The sequence below is a fragment of the Heloderma suspectum genome, chromosome 16 (assembly GCF_057233095.1).
Source record: "Heloderma suspectum isolate Gila_16-S chromosome 16, 16-S_ref, whole genome shotgun sequence".
NCBI lineage: Eukaryota > Metazoa > Chordata > Lepidosauria > Squamata > Helodermatidae > Heloderma > Heloderma suspectum.
In genome coordinates this window covers 6,262,269-6,276,297 of record NC_139473.1, presented here as the reverse complement: position 1 = coordinate 6,276,297, position 14,029 = coordinate 6,262,269, and the positions used below count along the sequence as shown (strand labels likewise).

General features: G+C 47.6%; 1 protein-coding gene across 1 annotated transcript in view; it reads left to right on the top strand.

The window, feature by feature from the left end:
• Positions 1-1,754: 1,754 nt before the first annotated feature.
• The window catches only part of TBX2 (T-box transcription factor 2), a 38,355-nt gene continuing 26,080 nt past the window's right edge, over positions 1,755-14,029 (top strand). Inside the window, exons 1-2 of the mRNA XM_084823317.1 lie at positions 1,755-3,137; positions 5,611-5,878. Of these exons, the coding sequence (XP_084679443.1) occupies positions 2,773-3,137; positions 5,611-5,878 (633 nt within the window). The 5' untranslated portion in view covers positions 1,755-2,772. The remainder of the gene's footprint in view (positions 3,138-5,610; positions 5,879-14,029) is intronic.

Sequence of the window (14,029 nt, the reverse complement as noted above, 5' to 3'; positions counted from 1 at the left end):
AGATCGCTGAAACAAGCTGGACACCTCATCGGATACCCTGAGGTGAAATGTTCGCAGCATCCTAAGCCTGTTTACTCAGAAGTCAGTCCCATTGTGCTCAGTAGGACTTACTCCCGAGTAAGTGTGGGAGGAGGTTGGGGTTGCCCCGGGCTCACCCCACCCCACTCCCATTGCAGCCTAAGCGACTTTCCTGGCCCTTTGCCTCGGCTTAAATCCACCCCAGATAGCGTTCCCTTGGAAGTAACCCGCAGGGATTGCAATGGACCACTGGTTTGTTACCTGAACGGCTCCCAGCCAGCCAAGCACTGGGCAGCGCGACTGCCAGAAGACGCATTATACACGCGAGGTAGAGTTGCAATGCCCTCTGAATACATGAAACCTTTACAATTTGCACTGCAAGTTCCTCGGGGCAGAGACTTGCCTACAGTTTATGCTTTTCTGCAAAACGCACACACACATCACACCGCACCGATGGTAGTGATTCATGCATTCTGCCTTTGTGGTATTTATGCTGGAAAACATCCCATGAGTATGCCTTGTACACACGCAGAGAGAACGCACGGGCAAAGTAGCAGCGGGACTCTCACGTTCATAAAACTCTCGACTCTGCTTTGACGCAGGCAGAGGGAAGATAATATTGCCTCCTTTGCATCCGTGTGACACCCATCGCTTTTACTTGCAGGTGCTCTAGGCAACCGAGCGCTATAGGTCACCATGTCGGGAGTCTGCCAGCGGCTAATAGGTCTCCTCAGGAGTAGCTGGGAGAAGCGTGCCAAACCTAGACTCCGGTGTAAAGGGACCTCTCCCTAGTCATCTTCCACGGGCAGGAAATGGGGGAAAACACGCGTGGAAAGAGACAGGCCTCGCACAGCTGGGTTCAAAACATGCACAGAGTGGCCTTGTGCATGCGGAGGGCGGGGAGCCCTTCCCCCAAAGGCAGCTCTTCAAGGCCGAAGATTACGCCACAATCGCACGGCTCCCGAAACACGCGAGTGTGGTTCCCCCGCGCCGGTCTCCGGAACAGGACGGGCCTGCCCCCACTCCCAAAGCGCTTCCCCCTGAAAAGGGGACATGTTGGCTTCCGCGGGGCGAGAGGGCTCCGTGGGTGGGCCTAGAGGCCTCCTCGTGGATGGCTAAGGCAGCTCCCCCCTCTTCTAGCGCACGGGGCCTCTCCGTCTCGGATCCAGCACCGCCACCCCCGCCCCAACTCCCCGCCTTTGCCAAGGATCGCGCCGGCTTTCTGCCCCCTTGGGCTGCGCCGTGCGCCTTGGCGCATTCCGGGGGGCTCCCTTTCTCTCTCTCCCTCGCCTGGCCGGGCTCCCTCCGGGCGCCTCTGCCAGCAGCTCCGGCGCTCGGGGGACGCTTCCTCTGCTCCTCAGCCGCCGGGAGCCCGGCCTGGAGAAGGGAGGGCTTCGGAGGCCTTGCCTCTATCATTGGTTAATATTTTATTCTGTTGACATGTTTTTTTACTGGCGATGCTTCCGACACCTTCCCACCCCCCACTCCTGTCTTCCTCTCTCCCTTCTCTTTCTCCTCCTCCTCTCCACCCCCCCCCGCAAACCCCTTTCTATCCCCTCCTTTCTCTCCCCCCGCTTTCTTTCCAGCTCCCTCCCTCACCCCAGATCTTGGCCGGACCTGTCAAAACCACGCCTATGGACATCCACAATTGGTCTGCGCCGCGTAAAATCCACAATCAAGTAGGCTTGGCAAATTAAGGGGAGGGAGAGGTGGAAACCCGCCCGGGGGGGGGGGGTGAGAGAGAGAGAGAGAGAGAGAGAGAGAAGAGGAGGGAGAAAGGAGGAGAGAGAGAGAGGTGGAGGAATCGGAGCGAGCAAAGGCACACGCGAGATAGTCCCGATTTTTTTACAGAGAGATCCAGAAGAAGACCGAAACCAGTCCAGCCCTGCGGTTCGCTTCCTTCGGCGCGATGAAGCACCCGGCTCCCGGCTCGGATTGCGGCGTCGACCCGACTCCGGAGACTCGCGATCCTTGAACCGAAGCAGGCGGTTTGGTTTCGCTTTGGTTTGGGGAAGGCGAACCAAGCTGCCCCTTTTAAAACTGCAAGGAGAGCGAGGGAAGCGAAAGATCCCCCCCTTCCCCCACGACTCTGAGATCAAGCCTGGTGTTATTTTTTTTGCTCCCCCCCTCTCTCTCTGGGGGGGTCAGGAGTTCTTTCAAGACTGCAGGGAGGGGGACGCTGGTCGGCTTTTGACTCCCCCTCCCTCCCCCCCCCAACCCTTAAGATTACAAGATCATCTTGAGTTGCTCTTTTAAAGGACATAATTTTTGAAGGCGTTAAGGATCGCCCTTGTGGGGTGTTGGGTTGTTCTGGGGTTGGTTGGTTTCAGATCTCGAGGACAGGGGCTGTATCCCCGCCGCCGCCGCCGCCGCGCTTCTCTGCTTTTCAACAAATAACAAGGACTTGCCTGCGCCTCGGAGACACCCAGAAAAATTCAGATCGTTAGGTTGTTGTGGTGCGGTGTGGGGTGTGAATGCGTGTCCCCCCCGTTCTCTTTCCTCTTGGGTCCCCCCCTTAATCGTTGCACCCCTTAAGTCACCCGAATCCGCTTTGCCCGAGGCGGGTTGAAATCGACTAAGCAGTACGGTGTCCGAACATCGAGAAGTAAAACGGGTTGAAATTGACTAGCGGCCGCCTGAGTTCGGGGTTGGGGGGGCTGAAATTGACAAGCCAAACAAGTGGCAACCTCCCCCCCCCCTCCTCCTCCCTCGGTGGAGGGATCGCTCTTTTCTCCTGGATTTGTGGATATACTGATGAGAGACCCAGCGCTCCCGGGGACTGCGATGGCTTATCACCCGTTCCACGCGCCCAGGCCGTCCGATTTCCCCATGTCTGCCTTCCTAGCGGCCGCCCAGCCTTCCTTCTTCCCGGCTTTAGCTCTTCCTCCGGCCGCCCTGACGAAACCTCTGCCGGATCCCAGCCTGGCCGGAGCCGCCGAGGCGAGTTTGCACGTCTCGGCTCTGGGGCACCACCACCAAGCGGCCCATCTGCGCTCGCTCAAGAGCTTGGAACCCGAGGAAGAGATCGAAGACGACCCGAAAGTCACCCTGGAAGCCAAAGAGCTCTGGGATCAATTTCACAAACTGGGGACAGAAATGGTGATCACCAAATCTGGAAGGTAAGGAGTGCCTCAGGTACCTACTAAACGACCAGTCCTTGTGCATAATAATAATAATAATGGTTTATAGTTAATAACAATAGTTAATAGTTTATTCAGCCGTGCAACCACTTATATCTGCCCTCGGAGGTAGGAATCAACCCTCCTCCCTCCCCCCACATGGGACATATGACCCCCCCCATTATTTTAATAAGGATGTATATTAAATGTATCCTGCAGTGTCTACCCTCCTCCCTAGGCCTTCAGCCTCACTTTCCAACCAAAACCACTTCAGATGCAATCGTATGCACACTTACCTGGGAGTAAGCCACATTGCACTCCATAGGCTAGAGATATCTAACTCAACTCCAAGGAAAGTTCTACTGAAATCAATGTGGATTTCCTGGACAAACGTTTTTGACTAGGGACTCTAGTGAATTTAAATACTAACAAATGTCTGTTCTTGGGTGTGTGTTTTTTAAAGGCTTATGGGGGGGGGGTGTTATTTGGAAGCTGCATTTTCCAGGCATCTAAAAAAATCCCACACGCACTCGCACACTTTTTTCCACTTCCTGGTTCATAATTTAAACCCCATAATCCCGGATCATATATGGTTATATATGTATTTTACTTTTTTATTTTTAAAACAACCCAATTTAACTTGTTTCTGGGTTAAATGTTTCTGGTCCATATCCTCAAAACACCCCCAGGTCATCGGAACTGGATGATTTACCTAATAATATTTTACTTTTATTTGGTTATTTTTAAGGGAAGTGTATCTTCTTAGTTTAAAAAAGGTACATTTTACCTTAAAATATCTTAAATCAATGCATGGGTGAGGGGTCCAATCCTGGACACACTTGCATGAGAGTAATTCTCACTGAATGTAGTAGAATTATTCCAGAATTAACGTGCATAGGATGAGAACCAGGCCAGAAGGCTGTTAGGATAGCTACGTCCCACTTCAAACCAGAGAGCTTTACTCATGAGTAAACCTAGGGAGGGCGGGGCTGGAAGAATACCTAAAAGTTTGGAAGGTTAGGAAATTGATTCCAGAAGCTCCTCTCTTGCCCTCCACCCAAATTCCTCAAATTAGGTGCTGTGGTTTGGGGCTGTTACATTTCTTTTATTTTCCATCTAATGTTGCCTTCAGGGAGAGCCTGCATTCGCTTCTGCCCCCTCCCCCAGATGTGAAGAGTGGACAAATCTCTCTTGAACTACTTAGAGAGACTTCCTGCAGTCTTTCTTTCTCTCCCCCTCCCACCCTCAATTTTTCCAGCAGTGCCTTCGCTCTCCTAAAGAAGAGTTTTTCCTGGTTAGATCAAGCAAAATTTGGAATTTGTAAAACAGGGTGCCGGCTCGAACTATATATTCAACGACACGACAGGCACAAATAAAACATTTTTTTTTTAAACTGCAGACGCAACTAGGTCCTAGGTCCTCTTGGACCTAACTTCCGGATTTTCAACTCCCTTTTGAACCTGGCTTTATTAATCTCGAACAAGAAATCCTTTTCTTTTTAATCTGTTCCTAAAATAAAAAAAATCTTTTCTGTGCACATTGTCAGTCCCACGCACGCTTACCTGGAAGGACTACGCATTGAAACTGATGGGACCTCGCTTGGGAGGAAACCTGCTTGTAGGATCGGGCGTTTTTAAATGGGAGAGAATGGATAGATTATTTGGCGTGTCCCTTGCCCTAAACTCCGAAGGCTTCACTTTTATAAAGCAAAATCGAAGGACTAACATTATTTCGGGGGGGGGGGTGTCTTTTTTCTTTTTTCCTTTAACGGAACCTTGATCAGTAAACATGATGTGTCCAAGGCCTCCGCCTTTTCTGTAAAGTCTCAGGTGAACAAAACTGGGTTTACTCTCGAGTAAACGCGGTTAGGCCCGGGATATATGAACCCCAGCTCAGGAGGCGGGCCTGAACCAGCGCGATCCTAGGTATGTTTACTCGGAAGTAATTCCCACGGTGTTCACTGGGACACTCTCTCCTAGGAAGTGGGTTTAAGCCTGCGATTCTATGCGCCCTTACATGGAAGCATTCTCCACTACACTCAGTAGAACTTACTCCTGAGTAAAAATGCCTTAAAAAGCGGAGGTCTTTACTCAGAGGTAAATCCCACGAAGAGTGTGCCTTAAACATGGTTTGAACACGTCTTTTTATCTCTCCCTCTCCCCCTTAAAAATAGGGGACTGAATATTGGGGGGGGGAGTAGGGCTGTATATGAACATAATCTAGCAGTTAAAACACTGGGTGGAAAAAATTATACAGAACCATAACATTTAATGGACATAACCGGACTCCTCCATGCTTCTAAGTTAAAGAAACCATTGGGGCACATGTATTTTTATTTTTTATGGTCAGGGTGAAATGATTGTGTGTGTGGCTTTTAAGGAGACGGGGAAATAAGGCTGCCCTTAAGTCACTCTCTTTCTCTGTGTGTGTGTGTGTGTCCTCTCTCTCTCTTTAATTTCCGCGTGCGATTTAGGCGAATGTTCCCCCCTTTCAAAGTGCGGGTCAGCGGCCTGGACAAGAAAGCCAAGTACATTCTGTTAATGGATATTGTGGCGGCCGATGACTGTCGCTATAAGTTTCACAACTCGCGCTGGATGGTGGCCGGAAAAGCGGATCCGGAGATGCCCAAACGCATGTACATCCACCCGGACAGCCCGGCCACGGGGGAACAGTGGATGGCCAAGCCGGTGGCTTTCCACAAACTCAAGCTCACCAACAACATCTCGGATAAGCATGGCTTTGTAAGTAGGTCCCTCTTTTCGCCTTCCCTTCCTTCCTCCGTGCCTCCTGTAGCAGGTCAAACAAAGCGCCGCGGGTCGTGTTTTCCCCCCAGCCATGTCAGATCTGTGCCCTGGGGATCCGAGGCTGCTGTCACACAATCGACACGTGTCTCTATCTTCAGATAATCTCCCCACTGGGAACCCGAGCGCGGGCAGGCAGGCAGGCGCGCAACCACACTCACCCCGGAAAGCTTTTAGAGCAGAAGTCTTGTTACTAGGGAGCTCAAGTCAGTGTCCCCATGAAAGCGGGGAGCCCTTTACTCCTGAGTAAACGCCTGGAAAGATCTGGGGCTGCTGTTCTTCCGAGGAGGACACTTCCCCTGCAGGCCAGTTCTTCTGATCCCTGGAGCCCGATGGGTCTCCAGTTCCGAGTTACGGTGCACAGGCCTGGATCCACGATGCAGATTTTCTCCTGGACCCTGGGTAATTCTGGATAATTCCCTTTTCCGACTCACCTGGTCAAGCCGTCCTTTGGAGCTTAAATGCGCAAGTGTTGTATAAATGGTGTACACTGGGCGTATAATATTTGTTTGTTTGTTTATTTATTTATTTATTTATTAAATTTCTTAATTGCCCATCTGGCCCATCACCCAGCCACTCTGGGCGATGTACAACAGTATAAACAGTTTAAAACAATAAAATTCCACATTAAAACATATATCTAAAAATGCCCTAACCCACCCCAAATACCTGCCTGAACAGCCACGTTTTCAATGCATGGGGAAAGCTCATTAAAGAGGGGGCATGGCGGAGTTCCCTAGGGAAGGAGTTCCACAGAGTGGGGGCCACCACAGAGAAGGCTCTCCCCCTCATCCTATGGCTGCCTTTGTGTGTGTGTGCGTGTACACACACTGCTGTGTGTATGTCTTTACACCTAACATATTGATTCCAACCCTGAAACCTGGTCACCTGGAAAGAGGCAAATTTTAAATGACCTGATCAGGCAGAAATCTCTACGATGCGATTTCCTGATACCAAAAGAGTGTGTGGGGGGCTCTGTTACCACTACCCGATAAATCAGAGTGCCCTTCCCTTTCTTATCAGTAGTTTAAAATCCAGAACAACACCCAGTCTACCTAGGGTCCCATACTCCTGGGGTAAAGTGGGGGAGGGAAAATGGGAAAGATCCTGGCTCTAGGCTGTGTAACCTGCACAATTGTGCATTGCTGACTTGGAAGTAAATCACCATCGATTGCAATGCAACTCTACATCTGTAGGACACAATGCTTTTCAGCCTTCTTCCGAATAGCCTGTTTCAGACAGGAGTATTAACTTGGAAAAGTAAAATCCACTTTTTATTATTATTATTATTACGATTATTATTAAATATTATTTGCCCCATTGGAACCTCTCGATGAAGGCCTCAATCCTATCCACGCTTGTCTAATTAAGATCAAGGGGATTTAATTTAGGGTAAATATGAGTAAAATCGGGAGGAGGGGGGGTTCGCTGGAAACTTGCAGGCCTTCACAACAAAGCAATGGTCCACATTTTTGCTAGGGAAAAAATCTTATGGTGTTCAGTGGCGTTTATCCCCAGGTAAGCGGATGTTTTAAAAAATGCAACCTGAATAAACGATATCTCACATCTAGGGTGAAGGTTAGTGTGGGCAGTATTTTGGATTAGTTGTTCAACGCAAAGAATCGGGTCCGCAGTTCATTCTTTGAGATCCAGAAAGCCATTTTGCAATATCAGCCACAGGGAATTCAGAGGATTTTTTATTAAAAAATCTCACAAAACAATCACCGTCAGTTTTAAGACATTTAGGCGGCAAGAAAAAAAGTCCTACAACTCCCAGCATTCCCCAGCCACCACTGATTGTAGAACTTGTTTCTGTCTCAACATGCATAGGATTGCGACTTTAGGCCCACACACACACACACACACACACACACCTAAGTTGCCTCAGAATTGCAGAAGAGGGTAGACAACCATCCTCTACTTAAAAATCTGCACGCCGAAAAACCGATTCCAGGAGAAGGTTTGCGAAACTGGACTTAAGAGAAACCGGGCTTGATCTTGCATTCTGTGTGGTCTCGAACTGGAGTCCGCATTTCCCTATTCCCGTTGGGTAGATGCAGCATTTCTATCCCCTTTTCCCTGACTTTTAGTCTGTCATTTTACCACACACACACACACACACCCAAAAAAGTGTCTAAAAGAGACCACTTTCTAATTCCCAACTGGATATTTTGTTCTGTCTCCATTTCAAAACTCATTAGGGGCTGCGATTGGCTATGAATAAATAGCCTGGCAAAATGTGTAACTCGTTTTTAGAGAAAACCACAGAAAGGTCTTGTGGCACCTTTAAAAAAGACGTAACAAATTTATTATGGCACAAGCTTTGTCGGACTGGAGTCCACTTAATAAATTTGTCTTTAAGGTGTCACAAGGCTCTTTGTGCTACAGCAACAGACTAACTTGTCTGTCCCTTTGGTCATTTTCAGTTCTTGAAATTGCCCATGTTTAAACCTTTTAGCTTGCAAGTAAATCTGTTTGCATTCCAAGCGGGACTCTTTTCAAAGTGAAATTTGGCGGCGGCGGCGGAGCGGGGGGGCGGTGAGGTTTACAAGAAGTGAGGTAATATTGTATTACTTGCATTAAGGTTGCTTACCTAAAAATAAGTCCCACTCAACTCACAGTGGGACTTACTTTTAAGTAGACGTGGATAGATAGGCTTACCATGGTACATTCCGCAAATCGGTAGGGAGAGCGGAGCTTTGGGATCTTTCGCTTTTACACGTACCCTCTAATCCGGATCGATGTCAGGGTGGAAAGCGGGGGTGGGGGTGGGGGTTTGTTTTCTCAAAGCTGAAAAAGAAAGAGATCGTAGGATTAGATGCACTGGCCCAAACCAGGTCAGGAAGAAGGCAGTGGCGTTGAATGTAATAGATTTTTTTTTAAGCCTTCATTTATTAAGATCGCTTAACTTTTGGGGGTGGAGGCAAGAGGGAAGGAGAAAGGGAGGGCGAAAATATGGGGATTATTTCCATAAATCTTGAGCTCGTTCGCTGGGTGATGAGTGACCTCTCTTTAAACTCAATTTAAGAGGTTACTGAGAGGTGGGGGGGGGGGAGAAACGGGAGGAAAAAAGAAGCGTACTGAACTTTACAGGTGTACCTGGGGCAGAAAAAGCTGGCTTGGAGACTCCAGGAAATTCTGTTACTTACAGTTCAATTCTCTCTCTGCATGTTTACTCGAAAGTAAGTCCCCCTGTGTTCCATGAGGTTTACTCCCAGGTGAGCATAAGTCTAGGTGTCCGTTAAGATATCCTTTCAGGTAGATGAGGGGGAGCTATTCTTCTGGGATACACGTTTTCAAACATAATCTGGAATGAGCAGATTACATATAGTGTGTCTGTGATATTAATACAAGGCAGGTCCACTTAAACCTATGGGAGTCCCCCTCCCCCCCATGGCTTTCCGATAGAATTCAGTGGGGCTTCCTTCTGAGTAAAGATGTATAGGCTTTCACTGTGACTTAGCCTGATATAGTCTACTGGATAGGTAGCCTGTTGTCTGGGCAGAACTGCAGTCGATATAGAAAGATTGCAGCGTCCACGTCCTATGTTGCAGGATACGTTTATATAAATAGCATTATAGGGATTGTAGATCTTATATTTATTTGGCAGCAGTGTGTGTGTGTGTGTGTGTTCCACCACCATCAAACGCCTCTACAGTAGAAGATTTTGGGCATCCTGGTACCTTTCTCTCCGATCTCCCCTCCCCCCAATAATAAATAAATAAATAAATAAAAGCGACCCCTCTTCGGTGGGCATTTCGAAGTCAGTGGTTCGCTTCGCATCGCCTTGCCATCCACACGACCCGAAAGAACTGTGTTCCTTGTTTAAATGTATGCAAAGGAGAAATAGGCGAACCACTGGATCGGGGCCTGTGTGTTAGAGAATCAACAAAATTAAACTCTCTCCCTCCACTCTTTGAACAGGGGCTGAGCAGGCGATAAAGGGAAAGTTCGACCTTTCTTTAAAAATACTAGACTCCACAGAACGTAATGCAGGAATTATTTGTAGAGTTCTTGTCAATTTCACCTTTAAGGCTGCAACCCTGTCCCCGTTTATCTGGGAGTAAGGCCCACTGGACTCAAATGGACTTACTTTTGAGTAGACACGTATAGGATTGGACATTTTGCAGTGTTAAGTCAAGTAAAAGACCTTGAACCCAACACACACACACACAGACCGACCGATAGGAGATCCTCATCCAGCAAAACTGAAACGTTTCTGAAGGTCAGTGGTTAATTTCGTTAGTGGCTGAGTTTAAGTACGTGTTTCAAACTGCTCTTTCATTTTCACCCCTACACACACACACACACACACACGCACACACACTTCTGAAACCAGTGGGATGTGCAGCCGAAGCCTACGAAGGTTTACTCAAAAGTAAAACCGTCGGAGTCCCTTTCCAGGTCAGTGTGTCTAGGAGTATAGCCTTCAATGGGCTTCCCTGGGGCTGGATCGTGTCCCCAAATTATGAAAAGTTGATGGGGGTGGAATAGGTGGGTCTTTAAAAAACAGACAAGAAAACCTCTCAGTTAAAAGGTTCACTGAGAAATTATCCAGCCACCCCCTTACACACTCGCCCAAAGGAGATGAGAGAGGGACAAGGGTACCTTAAATAACCAAGCACAGCGCAAGTATATTTTTGTAATGAGGCTGGACGTAGTACAAGCAGCCGGCATGTCCTTAAGAGGGATATTGTCTGTCTGAAATTGAATAATTTCTAAACAAATCTGCTTTTAGGATTGACGTTTTAGGCATGCAACGCAATCCACAGCGACCGCTAAAAAGTAACGGGAGATTAGTCATTCAATTAAAGAGCATGTAAATTCCACCATTAAAAAAATAATAAAAATTACCAGCCGATTTTCCTTCCTATTTCTTACTCAGATGTGAATCTCATTGCCTCTTGTCGCCCTTACTTTTTAAGGAGTTCCAGGATTTCAGCCCGATCCTCTGTGTGAGTGTGTGTCTGTGTTTATTAGCAAGTCAGCAGTTTAAGGGGGCTTACTCCCGAGTAAGAAGCTGCTGGAACTCGTATGGAGGGTAGGGGCGGTTCCTTGGTGACCATTCCTTGCACGTTTACTCGAAAGTAAGTCCCACTGAACACACTGCGACGTCGCCATCTATATTTTTTTTAACAGATAGCGTGTTGTATCTCGTTTCTGTCCGTATTGACGGGGATGTAATCGTATCCCACCACCTACGATGGAAGGCGATTTACTTCCGAGTAAAGCTACGATCCCACAAGTTCTTGCAGGGTGTGGGGAGAAGATCCTATTGACATCAGATGGGATTCCTAACTAAGCATCGTTATGAATTTTGATTTGGGGTGCGGGTGTGTCGTACTTCTTTCTTCAACGTATGTCTTTTGACTGGGACTTAAACCAGCCTTCTCCATTCCAAGATCTATTGGACTACAACTCCCACCATCCCCTGGGTGATGGGGGTTGTAGTCCAACACGCCTGGAAGGCATCAGGTTCGGGCATGGGCTGCTGTGAAGAGTTTAAATTGGGTTTGTCAGCATTGGCGGAGATGCCCTATCCAGGTTTACTCGGGAGTAAAGGAGTCCCACGGGGATTCAACGCGGCTTCCATCACTCACACTTCAAATGGGTGATTTGGCAGAGCAGCCCCCATACTACTCCTCAGAAGTAAGCCACATTCATTTCAATGAGGCTTCACTCCCAGGTAAGCTTGCAGCTTTAACAAAGAAGGGAGCAAAGCCATCTCAGACTCTGGGACTTACTTCCGAGTAAAACATGCACAGGAGGGGTTTACACGTGCTTTTAACTGAAAGGGGGATTTCACCTTACTTAGAGGAGTCCAGATCTTAAAACTGCGAGGGAGAGAAGATATGTTTTAACTCTTTTTCATAGACATTTCCCTCATAAATTGCCTCTGGGGGTCTGCTAAGGACCCCATCCTACAACCTTTACTGAGAGGGAAAGCCCCCTCGATTTGCATACGAGATATTTCTCGGTAACAACCTGAACCTCTGTTGTACTGGGCGGAGTGCCGACTTCCATTGCGCTCACAGGTGGCTAACTCTGTTTTGCGCTTCAGACTTTAAGTCGCTTCGGCGCCCTTTTTCGGATTCGGCTTAAATCCCACCTCTCCGTCTTTACTAGCTTGTGGATTATCGGACTGTATAGGATGCACCCCCACCCCTCTGACTTCCAAGTGCCCTGATTTACAGGCATGGTCATTCAGACGGGCACCCCTAATTCTTCCGAAGGTTCTTCCACGGATCCCAATGGGATTGAGTCCCGTTCAGCCTGAGCTGGGTCGCAGCTGGGAGTGATACGAGATCAGCTATTTCCCCAGGTAACCGGATCAACAGCGCCTCACCTCCAGCTCTCAGAAGGCCCATTTTATTTTATTTTCTTACGAAAAGGAGTGTGAGTCTTAAAACAAGAGCTGCCTTTTAACAGGCGTGTTTGAAGTATCGGTCCAAGTACTGGTGTACGTGTGAACACGTCGACTCTCTTAAGGAGTAAAGCACACTCGCTATTTAAGGCAAGGTCGAATTCACTGGGATTTTTCTAACCAGTAAGTCGTGTCCTCGTGCATCCTGAGCCTCGGAGAAGTTATATGATATCCATTAAAATGCGAGGTTGCCAGTTAGTTTAATCCGGCATTACCTCGGTTTAAGTGAGTTAGGGAGGTGGCTGCTAGTGAGCGCTTTCCCCCACTTCTAAGGAGAGGGCTGATATGGGTGAATTAATACCTCGCGTAATAGAGGGTACGATCCAGGTAAGGTTGAACGACTCATTCATTTCAAGGGGAGAGACTTGAGCGCTTGTTTCAATCTCTGTTGAACTTGGTGTGAATTTGCCAAATGCTTCAGTGCAATCCTTCTATACATGTGTAGTTGGGGTTTACTTTCGAGTAAACATGGACTGGATCAGACTGCGTCTTCTGGAGGGATTGCTTTAGGCTTGGTTTGGACGCTGCATTCTTAAAGTCCTTTAGTTTTGGAAGAAGTTCCATTCCGGTCAGTTGGGTTTTCTTACGAGTAATTTTGGGGGGTTAGGATCGGGGTGTTTTGACATCAGGCCGGTACAGCGAGATCCTCTGCGTGTTTCCTCAGGCGTAACTCCCACTGAAGTCAATGCAATGCCTATAGGATGAGACAAGCAAGCGCATTATTTGGAAGGAAGTTCCACTGTACATCCATAGGTTTTTACTCCCGATAAAAGAGAGTGAAGGATGAGGCGGAAGTCGTACTAAAACGGGGGGGGGGGGTCCTTACTTCAGAGTAAACTGTACTTGAATTTTGCTTGAAAGTCTCACATTTTCGTAAGTAAACAGTTTCCTAAATAAATTAGGAATACGTTAAAAAATTGAGGTGACTCCAGAGTCGTTCAAAGCAATTGAATATACAACATTTCCCCCCTGAGGTTAAGCCGCCACCCTCCAGTGCCTTTAAATCCAGATTGTTATAGCCATCGAACAGTAATGAGTTAAGACTGGCTTAATTCCCCTAACGACTTTTTTCAATATACAGATGATAAAATATATAGTTTTCTTTTGGCTTTGAAATTCACCTCCACTGTCCAAATATTCTTTGGATGGATAGCCATTTGCAACCAGATACCATGGATGTGGCTATTCGGAAATAAGCCCCAAGTAGCTTAATGGGGGCTTACTCTCAAGTAAGTGTGTATAGTGTATTAAAAGGAGTATTTATTTTATTTTTTAAAAAAGAGTTTAGGGTGTTTAAAAACCAAAGACTGGGTGTTGTAATATCCTACGTGCCTCCCTGTGAGTAAGCCCTTCTGAGATCGGTGTGTAGGGAGGGCTGGATCTTTCCCCTCTGGATCTACAAACGTGACCTTGGGTTTTATTTTCTATTGACTAAAATTCAAGTTATCCACCCCAATCCTAAACCACGTTTAAGTGGAAAGAAAACAAACAAACCCAAACTGGATTCGAGCTGAGAGTCAAATTCTAGGCAGTTTACTCGGAAAGTCAACTCGCATTGAAAGTTCAGGCTTTATTTCCATGTAATCCTACATTTATGATTTGAGTTATTCCAAGACTTATTCCAATTGCTTTCAGTTGTGGAATGGGGGAGGGGGGAAAGGAGGAAT